This window comes from Lipomyces doorenjongii, assembly GCF_038497915.1.
Source record: "Lipomyces doorenjongii strain NRRL Y-27504 unplaced genomic scaffold V1508scaffold_82, whole genome shotgun sequence".
Classification (NCBI taxonomy): Eukaryota; Fungi; Ascomycota; class Lipomycetes; order Lipomycetales; family Lipomycetaceae; genus Lipomyces; species Lipomyces doorenjongii.
Window position 1 is genome coordinate 19,588 of NW_027118149.1, and position 27,515 is coordinate 47,102.

The 27,515-nt window shown below is 45.6% G+C and overlaps 9 protein-coding genes across 9 annotated transcripts; 5 read left to right on the forward strand and 4 right to left on the reverse strand.

The window, feature by feature from the left end:
- Positions 1–1,372: 1,372 nt before the first annotated feature.
- On the forward strand, positions 1,373–3,223 carry V1508DRAFT_425480 (uncharacterized protein). The gene is made up of 2 exons (XM_066941442.1): positions 1,373–2,164; positions 2,219–3,223. The coding sequence occupies exons 1-2, from the start codon at positions 1,659–1,661 to the stop codon at positions 2,946–2,948; spliced, it is 1,236 nt and encodes a 411-aa protein (XP_066793164.1). The 5' UTR covers positions 1,373–1,658; the 3' UTR covers positions 2,949–3,223.
- A 22-nt stretch (positions 3,224–3,245) lies between these two features.
- V1508DRAFT_376402 (PIN domain-like protein) lies at positions 3,246–4,906 on the forward strand. Its single transcript, XM_066937599.1, has 4 exons — positions 3,246–3,369; positions 3,435–3,520; positions 3,585–4,058; positions 4,110–4,906. The coding sequence occupies exons 3-4, from the start codon at positions 3,651–3,653 to the stop codon at positions 4,737–4,739; spliced, it is 1,038 nt and encodes a 345-aa protein (XP_066793165.1). The 5' UTR covers positions 3,246–3,369; positions 3,435–3,520; positions 3,585–3,650; the 3' UTR covers positions 4,740–4,906.
- On the reverse strand, positions 4,745–7,205 carry V1508DRAFT_425484 (uncharacterized protein). The gene is made up of 4 exons (XM_066941443.1): positions 7,135–7,205; positions 6,704–7,078; positions 6,525–6,648; positions 4,745–6,472 (listed from the first exon to the last, which is right to left on the reverse strand). The coding sequence occupies exons 2-4, from the start codon at positions 6,893–6,895 to the stop codon at positions 5,037–5,039; spliced, it is 1,752 nt and encodes a 583-aa protein (XP_066793166.1). The 5' UTR covers positions 6,896–7,078; positions 7,135–7,205; the 3' UTR covers positions 4,745–5,036.
- A 162-nt stretch (positions 7,206–7,367) lies between these two features.
- On the forward strand, positions 7,368–8,547 carry V1508DRAFT_425487 (uncharacterized protein). The gene has a single exon (XM_066941444.1). It carries the CDS (start codon positions 7,405–7,407, stop codon positions 8,434–8,436), a length of 1,032 nt encoding a protein of 343 aa, XP_066793167.1. The 5' UTR covers positions 7,368–7,404; the 3' UTR covers positions 8,437–8,547.
- Positions 8,449–13,828, reverse strand: V1508DRAFT_425492 (UDP-glucose:glycoprotein glucosyltransferase-domain-containing protein). Its single transcript, XM_066941445.1, has 6 exons — positions 13,498–13,828; positions 10,883–13,412; positions 9,527–10,825; positions 9,362–9,471; positions 9,074–9,307; positions 8,449–9,018 (listed from the first exon to the last, which is right to left on the reverse strand). Exons 1-6 carry the CDS (start codon positions 13,647–13,649, stop codon positions 8,568–8,570), a joined length of 4,776 nt encoding a protein of 1,591 aa, XP_066793168.1. The 5' UTR covers positions 13,650–13,828; the 3' UTR covers positions 8,449–8,567.
- Positions 13,829–14,140: 312 nt separating this feature from the next.
- V1508DRAFT_282508 (pre-mRNA processing factor 3-domain-containing protein) lies at positions 14,141–16,343 on the forward strand. The gene is made up of 3 exons (XM_066936525.1): positions 14,141–14,304; positions 14,390–15,282; positions 15,335–16,343. Exons 2-3 carry the CDS (start codon positions 14,416–14,418, stop codon positions 16,250–16,252), a joined length of 1,785 nt encoding a protein of 594 aa, XP_066793169.1. The 5' UTR covers positions 14,141–14,304; positions 14,390–14,415; the 3' UTR covers positions 16,253–16,343.
- A 1-nt stretch (position 16,344) lies between these two features.
- Positions 16,345–20,193, reverse strand: V1508DRAFT_376411 (p115 like vesicle tethering protein). Its single transcript, XM_066937600.1, has 7 exons — positions 19,707–20,193; positions 19,601–19,654; positions 19,351–19,546; positions 18,862–19,298; positions 18,054–18,811; positions 17,751–17,998; positions 16,345–17,698 (listed from the first exon to the last, which is right to left on the reverse strand). Exons 1-7 carry the CDS (start codon positions 19,995–19,997, stop codon positions 16,434–16,436), a joined length of 3,249 nt encoding a protein of 1,082 aa, XP_066793170.1. The 5' UTR covers positions 19,998–20,193; the 3' UTR covers positions 16,345–16,433.
- Positions 20,194–20,343: 150 nt separating this feature from the next.
- V1508DRAFT_425499 (ZIP zinc transporter-domain-containing protein) lies at positions 20,344–22,567 on the forward strand. Its single transcript, XM_066941446.1, has 8 exons — positions 20,344–20,509; positions 20,563–20,828; positions 20,890–20,989; positions 21,041–21,108; positions 21,175–21,372; positions 21,436–21,808; positions 21,919–22,170; positions 22,229–22,567. Exons 2-8 carry the CDS (start codon positions 20,700–20,702, stop codon positions 22,387–22,389), a joined length of 1,281 nt encoding a protein of 426 aa, XP_066793171.1. The 5' UTR covers positions 20,344–20,509; positions 20,563–20,699; the 3' UTR covers positions 22,390–22,567.
- A 1,427-nt stretch (positions 22,568–23,994) lies between these two features.
- On the reverse strand, positions 23,995–26,857 carry V1508DRAFT_400084 (uncharacterized protein; the record flags this gene model as incomplete). The annotated part of the gene is made up of 3 exons (XM_066938305.1): positions 23,995–24,346; positions 24,407–25,228; positions 25,281–26,857. 3 exons carry the CDS (start codon positions 26,855–26,857, stop codon positions 23,995–23,997), a joined length of 2,751 nt encoding a protein of 916 aa, XP_066793172.1.
- Positions 26,858–27,515: the final 658 nt, after the last annotated feature.

Below are 27,515 nucleotides of genomic sequence, written 5' to 3' on the forward strand. Positions count from 1 at the left end.
AAGCTAAACAATAACTACAAGATAGAGTCGGACATGATATATTGTAAGTACACTATAATAAGACTCTGCTAGCTTGATATAAGTGGCGACCTACACAAAAAGCACAATATTTGTGTAAGATCCCTGGATTTAAATCTTTTCTGCCCATCTAAGCCGTAAAGAAACGACGCACAAAATTTGCCAGAAAACATAAAAAGCTATCAGGACAAATCGCATGTAGGCGACTGTCGCTTTCCATCAACCAAGGTAAGCAATCAGTGGCTCTGTGCACACCCTGACCGACAAGCGGATATTCTCGAACACGCCGTTGTCTTAATATCCGTCTAGTCTTCCATGAGATTATCTTTGCGTAGGACCTTCGATTAGAGGATATCTCCAATTGCCAGAACAAGATCGACTGTGACATTCTCACTCAGTAATTTGAATGTCTATCTTGCTACTGATGAGATGACAAGCCATTGCATATAACTTTGAAGCAGCTGGAGAGTGTGACAGGAGGCGAAGTGGCCAATGTGAACTGAGATGGCTGGCTCTAGCGTCGTTGCCAGATTCGGAGCTGAGTGAACCTTCCCAGATCCTCATTTCCAGATGTCTGAAAAATACTGGAGAAACGTGCCAAATTTTGTAAAGTATTCCCCCTAGCCGATCCTACTCAAATACGATTTGAGCGGGGAAACCCGTAGACAAAGTGTATAAGGAGAGAATCCTTGTACTACAAAACAATCAGTACCAACTTTTCGCCGAGGACACTCACTCCGTCTCTCTGCTGCAAACTGGTGTTGCTCGTGACACGCGAACGCTACTCCAACATCAGAGGGTTTTGAAGGCAGTTGACTTCTACTTCACACTGTATGCGCTTCTCTCAAATTATCTTGTCGAATTAGCCTTCATGCTTCTATTGTGTTGGCACAGATCCGGGCCCCGAACGCACTTTACTAGATGCTAACAGCAGGCACTAACTGCTACGTCGTGGCGAGAGAAACGGGAAGTCGTCTGAACCGACCAGCAAGCAAGTAATTTAGCTTCTAACAAAACCTTCAAATTTATTCAACGCGTGATGGAATCTAGAACGCATGGAGAATTGCGAGTAGGGGTGACAGTAAGGACAAAATCGAACTGCTACTTCCTCGCAGATGAATTGAGATATATATGCTCCGGCAGCAATAGTGACAGCATATGATAGTCGTGTCCAATTTTTAGTCTTTCCTAATTGCTAAAATGTTAAAAGAATTCGTAATCCAAAGAACAGTATATAACTGGGCAAGTGACCCAGTGTAGGGCTTTCGATTTCAATTAAGGGTTATGTATGGAGGAGCCTGTGGCGTAATTAGGCTTGTCGAAGCGGCACGTTCCACAACGAATCCCAGTCGGCTAATCATTGTGCGTCACTCATTCATTCTTGCTGTTTCTCTCACGCGCAGGTTTTGTCGCTATCTTGACAAAATTAAGGATTACTCGATTGTTCCGAGACACGTGAGTTAGTCGATTTGGTTTAATGTGCATATAGGGTTGAGAAGTGCATATAGGGTGGAGGAGTAGACAGCAACATTGTATTTTCTTGCTGATATTTGTTTATGGGTTGGCCGCCTTAAGCAGTGGATTTAGCACCACATTCCAATAAACTGCACACATACAGTAGTTGGACCGATCGCGAGAATATGAGCGCTCCAGGGGCAATAAATTCAGATTACAATAGCACGGTGCTCGACGACTACCGCTATCAGCTATACCCCAACGGCACATTATCGAACGGGACAAACTGTTTCCTTTCCTTCGGTCCGTTTTATCCTGTTGTCGCTGACAACGGAACTGTGTATAATGGTACATCATGCAACTACCCATTCTATGCGATCAAAGCTCGCGGTGCGGTCGGTCTGGTCTTAGCTATCCTGTCCATAGTACTTCTTCCCTTCTCAATGTATAATCTCCGCAAACACGGTATGCGTCACACCAAGTATGAGCACAAGCGGTTCCGACTAATTGGCCGACGGTGGCAGTGGTACTGGCTAATTTTGGTGCACGTTCTGGCGGCTGTGGCCGGATTTATGTCCATCGATATAGATCGCGATTATATCCAAGGTACGTCGTTGACCAGCTACGGTGCTGTCTTTAGCACGATTCTACCAGCTTGTCTGGCCTCTGTATGGGAAATGACACGGCATTGGTATGTTTGCGCACCTTAGTTATAATACAGGGATAAAATATCTAATCGTAACAGGGGTTCGTTTGAGGAAAGACGGCTATTTGAAGCCGATCCGTTCCGATTCCGTAACAACGACCGTAGGTCAATAATTCATCTCCTAATGCCGATTATATTCTACCTATTTGGCTTTATTCTTTTCCTTCTTACAGTCCTCCGAAATTGGAGTTTATTGATCAAGATTAATTCGACATTCATTGTGGACAATCGTTGGAAGGCCGGCGTGTTTTTTGGACTCATAGCTTGGCTAATGATTCTCGCCCAAATAGGCGTGACGTATTATTACTATGATCCGGCGAAGTTACCCTTGAAGATTCCGCTATGCTTTGTTGGAGTAGCTTCATTAGTCGCCTATAGCATTGGCATGAGTTTCCAAGAAGATATCTCTCCGTTTAATCCTCACGCGTATGTGCTCGCTGTTGCGTTATGGGGATATTTGCCCGTGATTTACATTATGATTGTCATGAATGTTTGCGCATATTATCAAATGAACGATGATTTGGTTATCCTGAAAGAGAAGGATGAACGAGACCAGGCGACAAGAAAAGTTGTGCTTGATAATGTCGTCGTGCATGACGCGAAGAACTCTTCCGGAACTGGTGAGACTACCGCGGACAGTTTGATTCCAACGCGACCACAGCGAGCATATACCAATGATGAAATAAAGGCGTTTGCAAGAGCCAACATGAGAAGTGCCGCAAAGATGAAGCTTGCTGAGAGTTTGAGCGACGGTAAGGCGTCACTTTAATAGTTTTGGACATACTGGAAGGCGGACGGTCGATGTGGTAGGGATTGAATCGGTATTAAGGAGTTTTGGTGATTTTGGATTTGGTTATTTTAATATGTGGAAGATGGGTAATGGGCCCACAAGTAAGAATTTAATTGGCTGTAAACTTGAGAATAGAGTAATGCTGAAGTCCATATGTAGTCTTCAAATATCCTATTCAGTTATTGTTGTTGTGCATGGTGTAAATCTGAACGGGGCAGTTCATGAAATGTGTGATCCTAGAGTCGAGTTGCAATAATTTCTAGCACGCATGCCATAAGTTAATATGCGTCGCGCTCGACGCGCCAGGATTCGTCATTATTAGATCATCTAGTTTCCGTTCTCAACTGGCATCACTCCAATACAGTATCCAAATGAATACTTTCGACAATGGGCATTAAAGGTACGCAATATGCTCCCGGCGTAATTGTTTTAACTGGAAGCAATGACGATGTTAATTCGGCTAAGGATTATACCAGACCATCGCGGACAACGCGCCCAAGGCGATCAAAAGCTCCGAGATCAAGAACTTCTTCGGTCGAAAAGTTGCCATTGTACGTATTCTCTGTATTATTAGCTACTACATCTGAGCACGAAGCTTACATATACACGATCTAGGATGCGTAAGTCATTAAGCCTGCGACTCGTTTCGTGGAACGTCCTGCGCTGACTTTGTGCAGATCAATGTCCCTATACCAATTTCTTATCGCCGTTCGCCAGCAAGATGGGCAACAACTCATGGCGGAAACTGGGGAAACAACGTCTCATTTAATGGGCATGTTTTACCGCACGTTACGAATAATTGATAACGGGATCAAACCGGTATATATTTTTGACGGACATCCTCCTCATCTTAAGAGTGGTGAACTCGCGAAACGGTATGTGCGTCGTGAAGAGGCCAATAAAGCTATGGAAGATGCGAAGGAGACAGGTGATACCGCAGAGCTGGACAAGTTCTCGCGGCGAACAGTTCGAGTTACAAAGGAGCAGAACGATGAGGCGAAGAAATTGTTGCGGTTGATGGGAATCCCGTACGTCGATGCGCCATGTGAAGCTGAAGCTCAATGCGCGGCTTTAGCTAAAGCTGGAAGGGTATGACTTTTCGTTCTGCGCCAGCCTTCAGGGGTTCTAATGATAATCTAGGTCTACGCTGCTGCATCAGAAGATATGGACACACTTTGCTTCGCGGCGCCAATTCTCCTCCGCCATCTGACATTCTCAGAGCAACGGAAACTTCCGATCACGGAAGTCAAGCTTACTGAAACACTGGAAGGTCTTGATATGCCAATGGAACAATTCATCGATCTGTGCATTCTCCTTGGCTGTGACTACTGCGAGCCAGTTAAGGGTATCGGTCCTGCGACTGCTGTGAAGTTACTGAGAGAGCACAAGGACTTGGACGGATTTGTGAAGTACATCAAAGACCATCCCGAAAGCCGGTATAAAATTCCCGAGAATTGGCCATATCAAGACGCACGAGAACTGTTCCTAAACCCCGAAATCGTGGATCCGGCTACCCTGGATTTAAGGTGGGAGGAACCAGATGTTGAAGGGTTAGTTGATTATTTGGTCAAAGAGAAGGGATTCAGTGAAGACAGAGTTCGAAATGGTGCCAGCAGGTTGATGAAAAATTTGAAAACTGCTCAGCAAGGACGACTAGATGGTTTTTTTAAGGTCCTTCCGAAGGAAAAGACTAATACGGGAGATAAGCGGAAACAGGCAGATAAAACAGCCGATAAAACCAAAAAGGCCAAGGTCAGCAAAAAGAAGTGAAGTAGCCTGTCTGTTACATTGTAATATTTTATTAGCCAATACGCACTAATGCTCGTCAAACCTAACTCGTCATCCGTAAATGCGAGGTGCAACCTTCACTGAGCTGTCCTAAAATTCCCCGTCCGTATCTTTTTGACATCTATGCTACTCAATAAACTCATTTCAAGATACTGTAATTATCCAGATAAACGTACGATATCTTATATAGCCCCTCTGCCAATTAATAATTACCCTTAGCATGTAAACAACCAATCTAGCTATGTAAAGCAGCCAGATAGTTAATGTGAAACTGAAAAGTCAGGAGTCGCGCAAATGTTGTTCCCTCAATGCGTCAACCTCACGTTGCAACGCTGTCAAATCTGCTAACAGATCGGGGACGGCACTATCATCCACGGAGGCAGCTTGACTGCTCGGCGCACTGGGAGGTCCAGAAGTACTATTCAAGGAATGCGAAGCTGCAGCAAGGGGGGCTGGTGGTGGAGGCTGTGGATGTGAACGGAGTCCTCGAGTCGTGTGCGCAGACGCTATACTCTGATCTCTCGCATGACTGACCTTTCGCCGAGAAGGGGGTGGAGGCGGTGGGACGTGCGACTTCTGCGATGGGACCGCAGTCTGTGGAGCATTAGCTCTGGTATCGGGAGGACTTCCAACTGCGGGAAATAGTTGTTGCCCATCAAACGCTGCGTTAAACTCTACATCACTGAACGTCGCGTGCGCTGGTGCTGATACATCAGGCGTGGAGCTAGACTTCTGAGAAGAATTAAAGGATGGTGTAGAGCTCAAAGACGGAGACAGTCCCCCAACTGACGATTTTCGCTTGTCTGCGTGAGAAATCGGAGGCGCCTGCGCAGATAATGACTTTGGCAGCGACGAACTTGATGACGAACGCGAAGATCCAACCGAGGAGAGTGGTACTGTGCTAGTCTCTGAGGAAGGGGTCATTGTAGCGGTAACGACAGGATTGCTGACACTCACTGCCGACTGCGCTCCGTAACCACCTTTCCGTGGGCGAGGTGGAGGCGGTGCTGGCCGCTTCGAGTGGTCAGTCTCGAGTGACTTGCGAGGCGGAGGATTTAACTCTAGATCCTTTGGCAATACCAGATAATGTTGAGACTGGATGGTTTGTATTGTAGGCTGCTGAACGTCAAATTTGCTAATGCTTCCTAACGATATGCTGTCATCGGGTGTCATATTTTTTGCTGTACTAGTACTTTCCTCATGTACAGCTTCATCGTCATCGTCTTCTTCGGAAGACGATGACGACTCATGTGACATCTCGAAGATCGGATCATTTTGCTTGTTTTCCGAAATACCGACTTGATATAGACTTGCATGGTCTGACAATGCAGATTCGGACGATTTTCGAGGAGTTGCATCGCTAATCTCTCCTAGTAACATTTGCGTAAAAGCATCGACAGCTTGTATATCATTCGAGATCTTATCGGTGCTTCTCCTTCTCGTCTCCGGCGTTTCTGCACTTACTGTTCGCGTCATAATCTCTGCGGATTTCCGGCTCTCATGTGATTGGCGGTTCTTCTGTTCATGATGCCGACGGAACGGATTAACACGCGTTCCGTCGGGAACCGGAGATATTGGAAAGCCCGGGTTCGGAGGAGACGGGGCAGTTGATGCGGGAAGGGTCAATGACGATCGTTGACTTGCTGCTGGTGATGACGTTGTAACATCGGATTGTAATGCAACCGCTGGCTCGTGGATGATTTTAGGTACAGGTGCTATATTTTAATTAACGGACATCCCCGTCAACAAGGAGCCTGATCCACTCACCTTGCTGGAACACCAGTGCACGAGAAGGGGCTTTCCCATTCATTACATGTCCTATTAGCCGAACAAATGCATAAAATTCTCCTTTTTCGAGAGTACTCAATGGGCTCTCGAAAGTATCGAATATCTTCTCGAACAGTTAGTCACCGCGTGGGCACAACGATTACTATTAATATACGCACCTGCCACTTATCCTGCTCTGCAATACCAAACCGATCCGCAAATACCAGCATATCGTCCAGTGTGAGCGTCAGATGTCCCGGCGGAACCAACTCAGCGAACCAGTGCGGGTAGTATCGATACTCCTCCGGCGATAATGCTGACGAAACCAGGTATATTCGCCGATTATCTTCCTCGTCGCTATATGATCCCATCCCTGCTATGGTTCCACTCCCGGACACACAAATTGCACGGTTCGTGTGTGAGACGCTGTTCCGTGGGTAAATAATTCTCGAAACGAGACGTGTCAGATGTGAAAGATTGATGACAACTGTCTCCCAGTTATCTTGGAACGACGTCGGCGAACCCAATCCGGGACCGGAAGGTCGCAATGGGCCCTACCGGCCAAATAAATTAGATAGCTGGTATGTCCAACGACTACTAATTCCCGTACTTCCAATCCGAGAGCGAAATTGCGCGATGCCGATGAAACCGATGGATCAGCGGTGCACAAGTGCGGGCTGGTGAGGCTTTGCGGTAGGTTTCTTTCACAGAATTTCTGGACCCACGGTTCTAACGTTCGGTTGCAACAGCCAGACTTACCCCGGAGTCTGTGTTACCCGGACATCACGAATCACTGTTAGATCAAAGACAGATCATTTATGCTTGCATGATTACTCGATTGCTACACTTCGGCAAATCACACTCATAGATAGCACAAAAAATGAACGTCTGCCCGTTGTTTCCAAGTAGAACGCGCGGAATGGCGGCGATCTGGCGATATGCGGCAAGTAGTGGGATGCGGTCGAATGCCCCAGCGTCAAGGATGCCATCCATTCACTCACGACTAGCAAGTTCAAATTACCATAAGTTAGCAACTCGAGACATCTCAGTTACCTCAAGAACGCAGCGAAAACCAGATTTACCATTATTAACGGACGCACGGCCACAATTATACCATCGATTGCGCCAGCTTGTGAGATCATTGCCATCACAAAATCCGATTCCACTACAAGGTACAGCACGTTATTTCTTGTCCGGTCGCGATCCTCGGAAAATAACACCTTTCACTCCTCTTTGGGAACTCCTTGAGCTGATCCCAACTCCAATCAAAGTCTTCGTCGGTTTGTTTTTCTCAGCAGGTATAGTTGTCTTCATTGCGTTCCCAACTATAATTTTCTATCTCCCGATCGCGATTTTGGTGTGGATCTCATATCGGCGACGACAGCTTGTGCTGCGGGAGAAGCAGTTTCAGAAAGTGTGGGATGAGATGACGTCTGCTAGCGCGGTTGAGACAACAAGGGAGCAAGTCCGCAAGTTTGATGTCGGTCAGCTAGTCAAGATGGTCGAGAACCGAGTTAAAATGGCAATCAAGGAAGATGGAGATTTGGCCTATGAGCAGTTGGGACTTGACCCGGCGAGGAACAGAGGGAAATTGGTTTTGAGCACCTGCGAAGAGGTGGATCGTGAAGTCAGAATTAATGCCGGATATTCCGAGGTCACTACCATTCTGAAATTCGGATTGATGCGGGATGGAGGTAATGATCAGCCTGAGCGAGTTGCAAACGTCACTGCTGCTGTAACATCTTATTTGCAGTATCAAGTGTCCAAGCGTGCGGATTTGGAAAAGACGGCTATGAAGATTACTATAGATTCTCTTGGCAAGGAATGGACTATCCATGGCGTTACCACTGATTCAGAATTTAGTAGCGACACTGTCATTGATGTCAAGCCTAGGAATGTAAAGGACGTCTAGTAGTATAACATATTGCTAATTCCGTGATGTCATCTAGGACGGTTTTATTGTATATAGAATGCATTGATAGTGTTACAATTTATTTTTCATATAACGATGCCCAAACAAAAATGACTGCATCTATATATTACTTACAACTCATCTCGCGGAGGAACAGATTCGTAAGCTGCAACTGGCTCTTGGGTCTGCACGTCCGTGGCATTCACGTCTTCATCTGTTCCGTCTACCACTTCCTGGCCGCTCTTGACTCTTTTGGCAAGCGCCGTAATCTCATTATCATACACAGTCCACTCGGGAACTTGCCGTCTCGCACGATCAAGCTTCGGCTCCTTCGTCATCGGATTGTTACACAAGTCAATTGTTTTTGCAGTCTTCAACGCGTCGTCAGAACACCATGTCTCGCACCACAACCAATCCTGCGGCAATGAGTAGATTGGAATGTGCCTCTGCATGTTATTCGGAAGATCCTGATCAAGATTCGATAATGAGAGTGGGTCTGCGGAAAGCTGGTGATATTGTTGGCGAAGTTTATCACCAGCTGCCATTTGACGGAATCGTTTGAGATCAACAACATACAGAGCGCTAGCAAAGAGTCAACATTCGAGCACCGATTCCAAGTATTTCAACGCCGTATTACCTGATATGATAAGGATTGTCACCCAAGAAGGACTTCCAGTATCCCTGTTTCCAGAATCTAAAACCTTCCATTTCAGTTCGGGAGTCACACATTGGAGTATATCCGTACGGTGCACCGTGTAGGTCGAGATCAACTAGCTCCTTCATGTCGGTTCGTACGATCTGGTCAGCATCTACGAAAATGACTTTATCGAGATCCAGAGGAAACATGACGTCCAGAAACAAAATCTTATATCTAGGTATATGATTAGCTTTAGGAGAATCACTCAAAAGCTCCCCAAATACATACCCCCAAATGATTCGCTGCTTCTCATTTTGGGCCCGAAGCCAGTGCGGCCATTTGTACGTGATCAACTCATAGTCAAACCCATACTCTTGGGCCATGTACGGCAAAAATTCCTTCGAAGAGTTTAGCCAACAATTCGCAATAATATTCACTATCAGAAGAATCTACCTTGAAAGACGGCGATAAGAAATTCTCAATGAGCCAAAACTTCACGGTTTCATTTGTATGGGTCATGACACTAACAAACATGATGTTCAAAAATCTTTCATATAGATGTCCGCTAGCGACAGAGAAAATATTGATAGCCGCTTGTTTTGTGTCCTTAAGTTCAGTGTCGCCCTTCTTTACTGGCGATACCTTGAGGAAGCCCGAAAGCACTTGTTGCACAGACTTTTGGACTCTGTTTACAATACCGTTATCTTCTGCCATCTCGTAGTCTCCGTACACAGATGCAGTCTCTTGTCCAGGATTTCGAGAGACGCGCGGAAATATGGTGACACCTGTGAACTTTGTAACATAAACGTTAATGTTATTAAAATCTCCAGCCGACGGAGTAAATCCATGAGCACCAGCACTGTCCAAGTGGAAAATTTCCTGAGACCGACCAGACTTCAAACCTAGCTTCCATACTCCGGGCTCGGATTTAAATTGCATGTAACCTAAGTTCGCCATAACAATCGTATCGACAAGTTGTGGATTAATTGCACTTCCCAAGGTGAGCTGCAGACCTGCTGGTGGGCCTCCAGCGGGTGAAACGTCCCTGACATGACCCTGGACAAGGATGTTTTTGAGTAGATATTCAGCTTCAAGCTTAGATTCAGACACGGAGGATAAAATGATGTTGTCCAAGTCATATTTGGAGACATACGGTGCCACTAACCACGCCGATGGAACATCCATGCCTAAGGTAAGCAAGACATCAGATGGTATGGCTTTGAAGATGGTCTCAGACTCCATCAGGCTTCCATTAGACGCAAAAGTTGGAGTAGAATTTATCGAGCTCCGATAGAATCGTTTGATCGGCATTTCTTCCACAGTTAATGTCGGATTCAAGTATACCCGAACCACGACACCATCAATTTCGGACAACGTTTTCAATATCGGCGCATATTTCTGCATGAACTCACTGGTCGGATTCAAAATCGCTACTACCTTCAACGCGGCATTGTCAAAGTCGCCACCAACATCAAAACCGCAATATTCGTGCGTGTATTCCGTGATCCGGCTGTTGCGCTTGCTTGTCATCTGGTAGAAACCTCCAGAGATATCCAAATCGTCACTCTTCACGAGGACACTTGAGAGCAGCGCTGAGAAGTCATACATATCTGCGGATGGCGACAGAGTGTCCAATACGCCAATTTCACGAGCAGCTTGTAATGCCGGATAAATTCTCGAAGTCGATTCATACTTGAGAAGGCTGCTTAAGTCAAATGCATCAAGATACGCTGATGGTGACAGGCGAATAGCCTGTCTAACGTGATCAGTACACTATACACGAATTACTAAATGTTGACTGACGCTTACCCGACTATTCACTAATATCATCCCCTCACCCGTTGAAAGACCGAGCGAATGCATGAGCGGCTTAGCGGACTCCCAGAACTGAAATGCGGCAGCATTATCTGGAAACGCCCAACCCTCTGTCTTCGCATCACTTTGAAATTGAAAGAGTTTTTCGATACCGGGCAACTTCTTGAAATCCTCCGTAGGAGTAATATCCTTCGTGACTTCATATAGCTCCTTGGGACTAATCTTCGACAAGAAATTTGACTCTGAAAGGTAATAGAGAAGGGTCGAGAACTTTGGTGTGTTTTTCTCCAATCCAGGATTATGCATGAACTTGACTCTTATGTTATCAGGGAGATCTTCGGTGGATAAAAGCTTCATAATTTCCTGGAATTGACGGATTCCAACCTCGGAGTCAAAGTCCGCTGAAACCAGCACAGATAGATCAAGTGGGACGTTCGCTGCAATACCCTCAACCTGGCCAGCTTCCTCAGCTTCCAATTTATCAGAACTTGGAGCCGTGTACTCGATAGTTGGTAATGTCTTGAGGATAAAACTGTGAGACTTATACAACGCAACGACATCTAGCTGCTCCTGACGACTAGGATCATCAGGGAAAATAAGCTTGTTTCGACGTACAGAAGCCGTCTTCAACAAGAACTTTTGAATATCAGTATTATCTGTGACAATATTCGACGTAACGAGCGTCCGAATGAGCTCGACGTCGTTATCAAGCTTATATGCTATGGATTGCAGCCACGAATTGTCGTCTTTAGGGACAATGTAACCGTTACCAAAGACAAGGGGCTTCGCCATAGAAATATCCAATCGTTTGGCCCACGCGGCCGCTTTGCCGATTTGAGCTATAAATGTCGTCTCGTTTGGGTTTTCGACTAGAGAAGAAGCGTCCTTCTTCGGTTTATAGTGATTTCGAACAAAGTCGAAGCTATCCCTCGAAGGCTCCGCTTCATTATTCATTGACTCCTCGAGATACGCCATGGCAGCTTGAAGGCTGTAGTTGACGTAAAGATAGTAAAACATTGTCGCCTGCTGTTTCTGTCGTTCAGTCTCTACTAATGGAACAAGACCAAAGCGAACGGTAATACCACGCTGAATGAGGGGCCGGATGTGCTTCGAAATAAGGAATAAATCACCAAGAGAATTCAGATCTACCGGGATGACAACAGTGTGAATATTCTTTCGGATCTGATGAAATTGACCGGGATAGTGAGGTTCGAGAATAGCTGTGATTTTTGTGCTCATCTTGCGGTATTTCGTATCCTTCTCAATATTGTTTAACCAAACAATCGTATCTCCGCCTTCGATTTTATCGCTGCAGTCAAATCGAGGCTCTGTAGGTTGGGCTTTCAGTTTCAATACAGCGGGCCCCGAAATAATCTCCGTTGCGATTTTATTCGACAACTCCAAATGATTCAAGTCGTCGATCAGTTTTCGCTCACGATTGAGAACGTCTAGAATAGAAATTGGATCATCACTCAAAACAGAATCTACCCGAGCGCCATTCACGAAAATGGAATTGTCGCCGTGGGAAAATCTAGCCATTCTTGTAATGGTTTGGAGGTTTTCCGCCATCTCCTCCTGAATTGCAGCTAAATTATCGAAATTCATTGCCACAATCGTGGCTGCATGCTTGGGAAAGTCTTCAGAGAGTCGTAGCAGCACATTCATCCGACTTGCGCCATCTGGCTGTTGTAAGATGAAGCCTGCCGTCTTAAGACTGATATCCGCAAGTTCAATTCTACTAAGTGGTACGATGTCCTTCATGTCCGGAGTGGAAAGCAAATCATCAACTACTGCCGACTCACTTCCCTTGGCATCATTTGCGGACTTAGATGAAACATTGCTGTCCTTGTCGCGATCATCAATGACAACATAATCTGTTCGCTTCATGGCGAGCTCAACACCGTATCCAGTTAGTCCTCGGGATCGCTCGGGGAATCTAATAGCTGACCCTTCGTCTGATGGTATATACCTCAGGATGTAACGTAACTTACCGTTGTCGGCCTCGGCAACGAAGGAACTATGGAACGCCAAAAATTTCGGTGATGTAACATCGGCATAGAGAATGGCGACTGGAGCATCATTATTGGTGGATATTTCGCGATCAAATGGAAGAATGTCTGTCTCTTTGTTTGTCAAAGGAGTCTTCAAGGCAAACACGGCGCCTGGATCGCAGCTAACTTGATTGTCGTACCAAAACCACGAATCATTTCCGCAATCGCTTAATAAATCCGTGAACTGTGGACACACAGAAGCATTGTAATACTGATAGTACGCCTGAATACGAGGTGCTGCAGTACGCAGAGTGAGCCTCATGTTGATCCAGTCGCGAGCACCGCCGACCTCCGGAATATAGCCATTCGCCTGACTGAAAGCCATTGCCTCGTCATAGAGCAATTGGTGAGTGAGAACATTGGCATCTGGTGTAGACGATAATTCGTAGTACCCAAGTTTATCATGTGAAAATTCGACAAGATGGGTGAGAAGAGGAAAATATGATTCTGGAACTTCGTCAGCGATGGTCTCCCTAGGCCTAATCAGCATAATAATTCGAATTCGCAAGGCCAGATCAAACCTGATCCGGAGTCGCAGCGCAAGAATCCAGTACTTACACGAGCTCTAGTAAATATGGAGATCTTTCTGTCCATGGGATATCGAGTTTAATATGAATACTGGGTGCTGCTGCCACACTGACAACCACGAGTACGACCCGAAGCAGCATACAAAGGCCCACGGAACACACCGAAGACGGTTGTCGAAACATAATATCGGTCACCAGTAGGTCGAGCTTCGGCGAGCCAACCAAAATAGCCACCGGGCACTTCTGATATTTTGTGGGATGGACCCTGAATCAGCGAATTTGGATATCAAGGTGGGACGAGGCAAAGGTGTCTCGAAACCGGACCCCCATCCGGTTCAGGGGACACTTGTCTTTTACTTGCAAGTTCAGCATTCGCATGTTTATCCGGTAGTTAACCCCACCGTCCCTACAGTCTACTTCATGCCAACCAGGTTATTAAAGGATAGTAGGACTTTACTCCAATGCGCTGCTGGACACAGTTAATTACCCTAGGTGTTTGATGGCATGCAAAATTCGCTGCCTCTGTCGTCTCAAAAGCCCACTGCGGAGCCAGTACACTCTAGATAACGCTTCATTCAGTCAGTTCCGAGTTATCAATACTGTCCGCTATTAACGATCCTGAACAAGCACCGGCTCTCTAGCTGGGTCTGAATTAACAACCACCTTGTAAATTTCCCCAGAAACCATTAGCTGTCCCTCACTTGGGGTAGTCCGGGTAAACCCTGCTTTGAAACCGCAATTTTCCAAGCGCGTGTTTCAGTCTACTCAAGGTGCATTGACACATATGGCTTTTATGTCGATTTGATGATTTATACTATTGTGAATCAATAGCAACAAAGCATGTATCTGTCATAATCTGCACACTAATACACTGGCAGTATTTCTATTGTACACACAATCTGAAAACTGCTGACTTGCAGAAGTTTGTTACATAGGTTCTAGTCGCAGAATGGTGGCTGATTCACGCAAACGGGCACTGGATGAGGCCGTCGACTCCATTTCCTCGAAGAAGCAGAAAGCGCCAGATGGATCTCCTCTCTCGTCGTCTCCAAGTTCTCACGCTAATGATATTTTAGCAAAGGCCAAAGCCATTGCTAGAGCCAAAGCGGCAGCTGCTGCTAAGGCAATGGCCGAGAAGCAAGCACAAAGTAGAGCAACAGCTAGTCCTACAACTCCACAGTCGGCGTCGGATACTCCTACTTCTAATACGCGGGAGGCTAGTGCACCAGTTGATGGCTCGAAACCTGTTATCAATACGAGAGAGTTATTAGCACAAATTGCTGAACGGAAAGCACGGATAGCAGCAGCAACAACGGGGAGAGGCGGCGCATCCTCACAATCTGGATCTGGTCGCCCGCCACCTGCGCTATCTACTCCATTCAGGCACCCAATGCTAGATGACGGTGAATTGAAAGCTCGTGGTGGCCTCAACGTCGGCGTGCATCCGGCTCTCCTCAATGACGCTCAGCCTGCGTCTTTTGGTTCCAATAAGCGGCAACCGATGAATCCTAAGTTCGCAACCACTGTAGCTAATGCGAAGAAACCAGCACCAAAGAAACAACTGGAAATTCTGACAGGGCTGTCAGAGGATGAGATGGACCCAACGAAGAACCCTTATTTTGACCCAGACCTAGAAGTTCGACCAAAGGAGAGATATAGACGGACTCTGGAGTTCAATGCTAAGGGAAAATACATTGAGCTTGCAAACGAGCTGAGAACCCAAGCTCGATTAGAAGAGTTGAAGAAGAGGATTCAGGAATCTAGCAAAAAAGCGGGTCTTGATGAGGAATTGGACTTGGCCGATATGGCTATGAAGGTATTTCTCGGTGTTTATGAAATGCTATGAGGACACTAACATCGTCTTTCAGAGAGAGCCGCCTCCAGATGTCGAATGGTGGGATCAAGCCCTTCTCACAAACAGGACATATGATAGCTTAGACGATGAGTCTCAACTTAAGATAGATGCGCTCGATTCCGTTATCACTATATACGTACAACATCCTATACCAATCAACGCACCTTGGGAAAAGAATGCACCTGTGGTGAAGCCGCCGTATCTCACGAAGAAGGAACTGAAACGGATAAGGAAGACTGAGCGTGCAGAACGACATAAAGATCAGCAAGACAGAATTCGACTAGGTCTCGATCCTGCGCCTCCTCCAAAGGTTAAGCTCAGCAATTTGATGAGCGTATTGACAAACGAAGCTATCAAGGATCCCACGTTGGTGGAAGCGCGTGTTCGGCGAGAAATGGAAGAGAGAAGACAGAAGCATTTGCGGGATAACTTCGATCGGAAACTTACCCCAGAGCAAAAGCATGAGAAGCTGAAGGAGAAATTAGAACAGGACGAACAGCGCGGCATTATATGTGCGGTATTCCGAATCGGAAACTTGGCGAACCCCCAACATAGCTACAAGATCAATGTTAACGCTCGCGAATTGGATCTAAAAGGTGTTACAATAGTCAATCCGAAGTTTAACTTGGTTGTTGTGGAAGGCGGCTCCAGGGCCATCAAACTGTATAAAAAGTTGTTACTGAATCGGATTGATTGGGCCCAAAGTACACAGAAGATATCCAGTCCAAATGACGCCGCTTCTAATTTGCCGCCAACAAAAATTTCAGACAATAAGTGTGAGCTTGTTTGGGAAGGCGAGCTGAAGCAGCACCAATTCAAGAGATGGAATGTACGAACAACGGAGAACGAGGCGGAGGCCAGAGAGATTTTGGAGAGAAGCCAGGTGCCTCATTATTGGAACTTAGCTAAGAATTGGAAAAATGATATATAAAGGCAGGCTGTGGGGGGGTATAACTTGTAGGCATATTGTGTATATTACCAACTGTGTATAATAGTTTAACGACAGATTGTAAATATCATAATGGTAGTAGTGATTGACAATATATTACATGCTCTATTCTAAAATCCGCCAAATAATATACACATAATCAGCATAAACATTGCATCCGCGTTCAATCAACTTCATCCTCGCTATCCTCCTCGCTCTGGCTTTCGTCGTTACTGCCGTTTATTTTCTCCAATTTTGCATCTCCGTTCGCGTGACCACCTTCTTCTCCCTCTTTGTCCTCCCCTTCCTCCGCTTCGTCTTCGTCTTCCTCTTCGTCCCCATCGTCTTGACCTTCACCTCTATCCTTCATTTGCAGCTTGTCTTCAAGGTCGGAAAGCACCAATAACAAATCATCCAGTTTTTCTTCTGACTCTTTCAAAGTAGACTGCAACTTTTCAATTTCAATCGTCTTTGCATCCAACTGTGTCTGCAAGTCAGAAGACTTGATGGCTTCAGTGAGTAGTTTCTCTTGTGAAGATTTTAACTTTTGATTGAAGCTCTCGTTGTAGCTCTTCATCTCGTCTTCAGCAGACGATACTCTATCCCGCAGATTCACAATCTCGGAGCGTAATTTATTAATGGTGTCCTGAGACGCATTGAGCTCTTCTTCCTGAGCCGAGACATTACTTCGCATTTTCTTTACCTCAGACTGCAATTGATCAAGCTGTTTATCCTTGTCACTGTTACCGCGTTGAAGAGAATCGATCGTCGACTGAAGCTCGTTGGCCCTGGTTTTAAATCCATCCAGCAGAGTCTGTAACTGATCAGATTTAGATGAAAGCTGCTTGTTCTTCCTTTCCGATTCTTCAAGCATAGAATGCATATATGTCGTCGAGTCCTCAGACTGTTTGACTTTAGATTCAAGCTTAGCCTTCTCAGTGGCAGAAGATTCCTTCAAAGCCCGTAATGCTGACTCGGCCTGTAGTGCACGTTCTTTGGATTTACCCAAATCCTTCTCAAGGCTATCAATCCGGCTATTGGCCTTCCTCGCGTTGTCCTCAAGCTCCTTGACACGTTTCTCAAGTTTATTTCGCTCCAATCCCAACGACTGCGCAGTATTTCCCAACTTCCTTTCAATCTCTCGCGACTTCTCTCGTTCGTCGGTCAATTCCTTACCAGCTGCAGCGACGTGGTCTTGCAATTTCTTGATAACGGCTTCCGACTCTTTTAGTTTGCTTTCCAGTTCTTCTCTTTCCCGTGAAATGGCAACCATTATCTCGGAACTCGAAGCAAGTGACGTTTCAGCTTTTTGTTTCTCTTCAGCCAGGGACTCTTCCGTCTTCTGCTTCTCTCCTTCCGTTGCAGCCAGCTGAGCTTTTAGATCTTCAAGCTCTTTCTGAAGATTCTCCATGGTTTCTATAGCAAGCTCATTTTGCGCCTCAATCGCTTCTGGCATAAATGTTAGTATAAGCTAACGCGAAAGACTGATGATGATACAAACCTGGACTAATCGGATCTCTATTGGGATCTCTATCGAGAACCTTTTCAAGTCGGCTATATCGATCCTTAAAAAAATCGATGAAGACTCTGTTGAAAAACACCGATGGGAGTCCGGTCGCATCTTTCTCGGCAGATAATATCTCTGACGGATTGAAATCTCGGACTAGAGAATGTCGTCGTAGAAGTCGAAGCTTCATAATGAATGAGTCACGACCAATTCGACTGATTAGTAACCGGTTCAGAACAGGTCTAGAATACATAATTGTTAGGATTTTAGAACGGTGAGATGAAGACTATCACGCACCTGGGAATTGGTGAACTGGTGGTGCAATAGCCATACAGAACAGCTAAAACCGTTGTGCACATGCCTTCTACTAGTACATTATGGCTTGACGACTGCGATACGTCGGCCACTAGTGACTGTACGCTCGAACCTTCACTTAGAAAATCATCAATAGCATCGTAATCCTCATATAGCCAAACTGACAAGAGCATGATGTACGCGATCGGGATACGAATGTCTAAGTTATACTGTAGCGAGGCAACAAGATTTGCTGAGATGGTTTGGATTGCAGTAACGACTTCCTCTCCCGCGTTCTCGTCGCCAATGGTGATAGACCGTGCAAGATCCTTCAGCTCCTGGCCACCTTCAAAAATGTGAAGCATAATAATGCACGCAAACCATGTCCTGTATGGATCCGTGCGTGCATCTGTTTCATAGTCTAGCAGACCACTTAGTAGTTTAGCGTTCTTAGGACCTCTGTTGTTTTTAAAATAAGCGTCGATAGCATCCTCCAAGAAAGCTATTCTTGTGCCGTTGTTGTTTGAAAAATAGCCTTCCAAGCACATACTCGCTCCAACGCGCAGGTCAAATGCGTAAATTGAGGAGTTGTAAAGTGCCCAGTTTAAAAGGGCTTGCGTAACAGGAATGACTTCTGGCTCCAGCTGAACATGGTTAGGTTCACCAGGAGCAGATACGTTAATATACGGCACGTCAATATTGGCAAACTTCTCTTGAATGTCTTTGTTGCCGCGGATCAAGTCGGCAGTAGCAACAAGAGCCTGCACAGTCATTAGCCAAATAATAAGACTCTTTACTCACAGTAGCTTACCATCGCGCGAACTTGAATATTCGTGGAATCTGCGAATGCCAGGCGGAGAACGTTCATCAAGACACCAGCTTGGAAGAGGATATTCTGATTAGCCGGCGTGCCTAAGCTGCCTTCTACAACAAAAAGTCGACAAATCTCAAGGACCAAGATCAAGTTCTTCACTTTCTGAGCATCCCAATTTGCATCTCCCTTGCCGAGAATCATCAAATTAGACAGTCGGGGAATACAACTGGTCTCTCTGAACAGATTCTGGTTCGAAGAATTAAACCGCAAGAGATTGGCGATAAGGCGGAGGCAATCCCGTGCGATAACGCCTCCTTCCACACCGCCTTCTCGTTCAATGATGGTGAAGGTCTTGTCGAACGTATTCTCAAACGCAACTAACTTTTGAATGTCCGGATGGCCGTCGACTAAATGCAAAAGTAGCATTACAGAGTCTAGTTAATTGGTCAGCATGTGCTATCCTTTCAACTGCTAAAATGTACAAACCATTTTGGATTGCTTCGCGGTGATCATCAAGCGTCGATACTAGCCTGGAGATACCCAGTGGCGCAGCAAAAACGCACTGTTGCGTTCTTTCCGTTCTATTTGATAATACAGCGGCTAATAGTTGCAGAGTATAGAGTCGAACGTAAAAGTCTTTATTTTCCAAAATATCAATTAAGAGTGTGATATTTTCCTCCCGCTACGACGTGTGACATTAGTATTTAAATACAATCTGTCAGAACAAAGATCATACCTGGGTAAACTCGTCCGCCAGCCATAACGCAATATAGTCGACATCTGCGGTTTGCTGGTGAAAGTCAACATAGTCATGTCCAATACGTTTATAGACCTACACCTACCGAAGCTTTATCTCTCATGAACAGTAGAAGGACAGTTTCCAAAGTTGCTTTCACTGTTTCAGTATCCAGTCGGTCCCGTTGCAATTCCGCGATCAAGCCTCGTAATCCGCCGGTAACAACGGCTTCTCGATATTCCCGGCAGAACCCCTTTAACCCTAGGACCGCAGCACGCCTATCTTCCAGTAATGTTGAGTTTAACAATCGATCACATAGCTTCGTAATTGTGTCTGTTGCAGTAGTATTCTGCTTCGGTTGCGTCTGTGCCAATATACCGGATAAGAGATCCTGCATTGTCGTATGGTTCTTTGATCTTGGTACCCGACTTCGCTCGCTCCTAGAAACAGGATCTCTGGAGTTATAATGTTTCTATAATAATATCATCAACGTTACTATCTGGAAAATTTCTAGGCAATGACAAACAATGATTGTCGTATAGTTGCTTTCGAAGTCGCTGCACAAGTGCTATGAACAATATCCTCGACAATCTGCCAACTTGTACGGAGACGCTACCAGACCACATATTAAGGTTCAGTTAAACTTGTGAGAACTTTACTTGCCTGAGTTACGCGGCAACATTTATTGCGCTAACGATATCTAGCTTAGCTCAAATAGCTTAAGATAGTTCATCACTAGCGTACTGGCCCCTTAATTCCAGACGTAGTCAGACTATCGAGAAGGGGGAGCGTCGACTCGGTGAAGACGTAGAGACTTTGACTTCGAGGCAGGCGTTTGCAACTCCATTTCTTTAGGTTAGACTACGCCTACTTTGAGCACACTCAATTGGCACGAACATTGACATCTATGTATGTATCTCACAAGAACAGAGGAATCGCATTGTACTTATCAACTTTCATAGCGCTGCGCGCGGTCAAACAGATTAAGCAGCGAAGAAGTGATCGATCTGTTTCAAAAACGAAACTTTACACTTAGTTTCATAGGTCTGAGAGGCAGTTGGGTTAGTTCAGCAATATATTGTCGGATTTACAGATCAGCATGTGGCAAGGCAGGTTTGGTACAAGACTGTCATTGATAGTGCTGTTGGCAATTACTTCCATGGTGTGTGCCAAGGTTATCACGGAGTCAGGAACATTTGATCTCGAGCATATAGCGTTTGAGTTGCAAGTATGTTACTGGGAATCTGTTGAGTATGGATGCAAAATACTAAATTGGCTTGGCTCTACAGAATTGTCCGGTTGTAAAGGAATTGGACACTCGTCGCAGCTCGTCGCAGTCAAATGAATCAAGTTGGATCCAGAAGGCGTTCGCCATGATTTTCCCGTTTGGTAAGAGCCACCGTTAGTTCTTATATGAGCATGAGACTGAAGTGTACTTAGGACCTGGACTTAATGCGTTGTTGGCAACTGCATACATCTCTGGCCCACCTAACCTTATCTTAGCCTTGGTAATTCCCCACCTGATGCCTCCCTCTATTTGTCCTGTGGATCTCAAACTTGTCTAACAGCCCTAGATACCTCCAAATATTGACCCCTCATCGCTATCAATCCTGGTCGCTTTTGCTGTTGGCGGTCTGCTAGGCGACGTCTTTTTCCACCTGATGCCTCAAACATTCCTCGGTGAAAGTCATGACCCAGATCATGTTCGCTTTGTGCTTGTCGAGGAGCATCGAAACTCTTTGCTTGGCCTCGCTATTTTCTTTGGCTTTGGTGTATGCTATCCATATCTTTTGTGAGATATTGCGTATAGTATAGTGATAACTGATCTCTTGCAGGCCTTCATTGTGTTGGATAAGACCATGCGCATCTTTGGCGGCGAGGGTGACCATTCTCACTCACATACCCATAGCCACGATTCAGAGGACGAAGACGGCAAGGCAGTGTCCAGCTCTGTGGATAAGACTGCTGACGACGCTCTTCGGAAGCGTATACCTTCTGTCGCAGCCGAGCCCGAGACTAAGACCGCGACCGCGACGGGGACCAAGAAGGGCGCTGAGGAGGAACCAGGCGCGTCTGTGAAATTATCGGCTTATCTCAACCTGATAGCTGACTTCTCGCACAATATTACCGATGGTCTAGCTATTGCCGCCTCATTTTATATTAGCCAGAGTGTCGGTGCTACTACTACACTAGCTGTTTTCTTCCATGGTATGTTATACTTATATCTCAGTTATGACGATCGTTGCTAACTCCTGTTGCAGAGGTAATCGAAAATACTCGTAATTTATCATCCGTGGATATTGATCTCTCGCTTATATAGATTCCCCATGAAGTTGGTGATTTTGCTCTCCTGATCCAGGGCGGTTTCTCCAAATCAAAGGCAATGGGTGCGCAGTTTGTCACTGCCATCGGCGCCTTCTTGGGTACTCTCATTGGTATTGGCATTCAGTATATTTCTACCTACGAATCCACCACTGCTGAAGTCGGGAGCGATCCAAAAGTCCCTGGATCTATTGGATTATTTGGAACTACGTGCACCGCCGGGGAGCTCGTTCTTCCATTCACAGCGGGTCGGTATTCAAAATGTCAATCAGTTGCTGCTTGCAGACTTGCTGATATATAATTTAGGAGGATTCTTATACATTGCGACTGTCGGTGTTATTCCGGAGATTCTAGAGACGGACTACCGCCTCACAAAATTTGGCGAAATTAAAAAGGGAGTTTGGCAGTCCCTGGCGATGCTCCTCGGTGCCGGAATGATGTTCCTGATTTCTTGGACTGAAGCATAATGTATATCATTTCAGATAGGGATACGAATTGTTATGATAAATGTGCTCATTGTGGAATGGCGCGAATTTGCATCACTATGATATATATAATGGTGCTCAGACGTTTGTATAGACATTACATTTACATGTGGTAGTTATTATTAGTTTATCCTGCTAAAAGTTTCAACTTGGTACACCGAATCCTTGATTTATGCACTGTCGCGTCAATGCGTTTGTAGATCACTGGTTATGAATCAGGTACAAAAAACTTGATTATTGGCACTTTGACCGCTGAATGTCGTTTTTGGATCGCAGATCATGATTACACTTCCGGCCAAGTCTCCACAACGAACTTGTCTACCATAAGCTAGTAACATCGGCAGCATTCGATCGAAGCCTGCCACAACAGGCGTTACTGCCCTTCTCTCATCGCTCACGATGCTGCAGCTGCTTTTCTCCCACTTCATTTGGAAGCTGGAGCATTCGATGCTGTGCTTCAACCTATCTCCGCTGTTCATCCCAGTGGTATGGGTAATCGGCCTACTACCACATACCTTCTCGATATTGTTAATTAGCTATTATGGCGCGCCATTCAGTAACGTCATTCCTCGATTGAATTTTAATGGTCAGTTTCAATTACAACGCGCACATATAGTAGACTGACTGGCAGTGGCGGCAGAACTTGACGCGAAACGAGTACCGAGACATATACAACGCATCGCAGCAAAATGCCAAGGTGCACACCGCAACGGACATGAATGTTTCCCGTTATTCGTGGGAGCAGTGGTTTGTCTTTCTATTTTGTTTTGGATTTACCAGTTATTTCAAATCGTAACATTAGGTACTAATGACACATTCACAATTAGCTCACCATGAATCTCAGTTCAGTACCGTACTACAAACGAAATTTATACGGGTTGTCGTACGCGCTCCTTCGAATTCTGTTCAATACGTTGTACATCACTGTCTCTTCTGAACGGTATATCCATCCCAAAATTGTGTAGATCGGATCAAGTTATAATAATACTGATACTCTGTGAAATTTAGAATTAGCCTGCTGCGGTCACTGGTTTGGAATATCGCTAACATTCTTACATTCGTAATGGTGATCGAAAGTGTGCTCGCGAATATGCCATTTTGAATACTATTATGCCGTCTGATACCAAGGTGCTGAAGTGATTTGAGATTTTAAGAAGCGTCGTTTCTGTGAGGAACTGCTGCTATGCCGAAGAAAGTTATGTCCTGTCCGTTATCTGATTATGCGGCATTATGAGCTCTGCGCCTGCGAAATGTAGGTTACAGTAATAATTGAAATCAAAGCAATGAGAAGATTATTATTATTGTTCGCTCTATAGGAGATCGAGCCTGATCCTTCTATAAAACCGTCAACAAAAATGAGACAATAAAAACCACACGTCCATCAGGATCAGTATGGAAATGCAGGAGAAAAGTAACACAAACAGACGCGTGAACGAATTAACAACCGAAAATACCAATTCCTAAACACTTTTAACCTGGCAATAATATCACAATAAAACGCTTCATGATCGCATCAAAAAAATTATCATACATTCCCTCGTTTCAAACTTTTCTAGTCAGTCTATACCACAAACCAACAGGGTATTATTAATCCCCTTCTCTAATCTCTGCGATCTCTGCCATAGTGTCATTCGCACTGTCACCTGGCGCGGGGGTAGATATTGGATTTCTGATTTGACCTGAACGACCATGGCCTGGAGTCTTGACAATTGAGAAAATGAACTTATAAAACCGCTCACCATACTCAAACGGCGGAATCGCAGAAAGCCTTTCACGTGAATGCGATAGTCCCTTCCAAAATGTCTCGACCTTCTTCGCAAACGAGTAGTTTGTAAGACAATCGATCACTCCCAAATAGTATATCTCGTATAAAGGTCCATCGTGTTCATCCGTAGCACGAAATCCGCCGTCATCTGCATAAAACGTAAAGCTCTTCCGGCTGGGTTATTGGTTAGCGGTCTTTCAATGAAAATCAACCGAATAGAAAACTTAGACTTACCCAGGATACTCATCCGACCGTAATACATCAATAACTTGCTCCAAAGACGCAGGGTTCGCCGTAGAAAAGGCACGTCTCAAACTCAATCGACGATCTCTCTCAAGCCTTGATGGCGTTCTCTCCAATATTTGTTGACCTGGAGTGAACACCGTCAACGTGCTATCCCGAATATGCTCCGTATTTCCTTTTCGCAAATCATGAATGCCAATCAGCAACGAATAATCCATAATATTTAGCCTCTCAAGCAATTTCACATCTGTCTCTAGCTGTTTCATGAATTGATCTCGTTTTCGCGGACCAAGACTGATATATTTATCTCGCCGCAGCCAATTCAGGTCCTTCATTGTTGCATGCTTATTATCCGTCAGCTTTCGTTCATCATAGTCACGACCAATAGTAGACCCTTTAAGATCGAATGTCTGGTGAATATCTCTGTGCGGTGGGAAGAGATTGTTCATAATAATGAAATGAATCTTTCTGCCATACGGGAGCTTGACACGATGTAATCCATAGAACTGGGATATCAACGTATTCGGATTATCTTTGACATGATTATAATATTCCTTAAGAATCCTGAGCAGGAATTTATGTTCAGAGTGGTGGATTGTTTTGATGATAAATCTATAGTCACGGGAGAAGTAGAAGAAACTTCCACTTTTACCGGGCGAGCCAAGTTCGGAGACAATATATTTTGAAGTAAGTGAGATCAAGTAGTCTGCAGGATCTAATCGAAAGAGTTGCCGCAAATGTCGGAAAACCCATGGGGCGTAATCCTTAAACTTGAAGTCGTACTTCGCAGATGGCGTCAGCTCATTTCCAGATCTAGCGCAAATTAGAATTTGTCCCTCACGTCGAATGATATGATAATACTCACATATCAAAGGCAAGCTTATGCTTCGCAATGAAATCATTATCCGTCAACTCTCGGTCAAGCTTTGCGGTTGTTCGTGACACCGCGACTCGAATTCCGGTAAGCATATTATAGGCCAAAATATAGTTTACATGATCCTCCCCAACTTTCGTCCCGACCAATACTTTGTCGTCCTCCAAAAACTCTTTCCTTCGTCTTTTATTCTCTCGCTTTGCTATAATCTCGTCGCGCATTCGTCGGACTTCTTCACTCGGCTCGTTAATTTGATCGTCAATGTCAGACGTGACTGCAGTAAAAGTTCGTTGCCGTGCAATCGAGATCGGACCTCTGAGCCCAGTTGCAGCTGAAGGACCTACTTGGGACGATAGACCGGCTCCGACTAATATGGGAGATCCACCAGCAAAGGAATCCCGCTCTTCGGCATCATCCGTAGCTCTAGTCTCGGCTGTTGTCGTAGACGTTGTAGTGGCGGAGGCCATACCGGTGGCATGAGACGAGTTGACCGTTAGATTATTCCCACTTTGCTTGCCAGGACTTCCTGTCACAGTCGCACTTTGACTTGTAAGCGGTTGTGAGACAGACTGAGCTCGTGTAGTGAGCTTCGGGGACGTGACGGGTATTAGGATACCAGAGCGTTTGTTGATAGTGGTAGACGCACTTTCGGGAGAAAGAGACGGTGAGCTCGGTGGTAAAATTGCGACGTCTGGAGACGACATGGAGTGAAATGGATGCGGTGGTCGAGATGCGCGAAATGTTGATGACGGATTCATACCATGAACCAGAGTAGCATCTGCATCATCGTGAACATCCGCCGATGTCGATGAATACGAGAGCGGTGACGGTCTATGAGGGGTTGTGGACGACGCCGAAGTACCGCTGGAGGTAGACGATACCGGTGGAGCGAAGGTATTCAGAGTCAACCCCAATGTCGTCTTTGGTCGAGGCGATGAGGGCGATCTCGAACTGTTAGTTGTGAGCGACGGCGACCGCGACATTAACACAGACGTCCCAGATGGAGAAGTACAAGTGCCTGTATTCGTTGTCCCGCTTCCGTTCACCAGCATATTAATGACTTTCTCTTGGACATCGGCGTCTGTTCCTTCATCGACTACGTCGATCGCAACATCTCCCATGTTCCTTCCATTCATTCGTCTGCCGTTGTTGCCGTTCGGACTTGCCGATGAGGGAGGCATGAAGTTGGGATCAAAATAGTCTTCCTGCTCTAGTGGCAGCTCTGTCTTATTCGACATTTGAGACACAAGTGCATCATGAAAATCTTCGATGTTGACGTCATCAGTATCGGCCTGATCGCCATCTTTTGTGGTAACCATTGCAAAGGCAGCACTATTCGACGAAATCGTGGCCGTTGGCGACGTAGTATCATTCGATGGAATGGTCCCATTGAATTCAGCAGTAGTGGATGCCGTACTGGTCACGACAGACTCAGTGACCGTGGTCGCGCTAGTGATTTGGGTGGCAGCTATGGCTGCTGCAGGTTTCAGTGATAACGAGGCCGACTGCGATCGAGCAGAAAACACCTGCGTGACCGATGAACCGGTTGAGTCGAGTGACGGAGACATTTTGAGTGACGTATCTTGCAATCCACTGCCGCTCAGTATGGCACAAAAATGAGCGCTATAGGAATTATCAGTCGATCGCAGTTAATAACACAACTTAGAGCGAACGGATTGGAACCGAGCACCGCAAGCACAGGCATGAGCGCTGTCACGAAGCACGTTACAGGCCCAAACAAATGCTGTAATCCCGTACGGAGCCTAGTGTGCGTATATGAAGCCTCAATGTAGTCCGCTATCGACAAATGGCTTTTTGTTCACAGCTGGCTGGTGGCAGCCCACGAGACGGCGTTCTGTGTTGACAAGCGCGTTATGCACCAGATTTTGCGGAGTTATGCTGCAGTCGTAATCAGTGCCTACGATTAAGCGTCAATCACGACGCCTCACAAAATGGGCCGCCCGATGGCTCGACATCCCTCGGTCAATTGTTTTATTATTCGGTTTGCAATTGAGTTTAAGTTCGCATGCGGCGACACAATAACCCATAACCAAAATTGATATCCCCCTACATAGCGATAGCCAGTTGAATCTAGTGTCATCATTGATATTTAGATGAAACCACTCTGCTGCTCAACTATCTCGGTCTTTTATAGACCTGAGCTGTGCCACTGCCACACCAATTTATTACAAGCTGAGGTTGTCTGATGACCGCGCCAATTACACA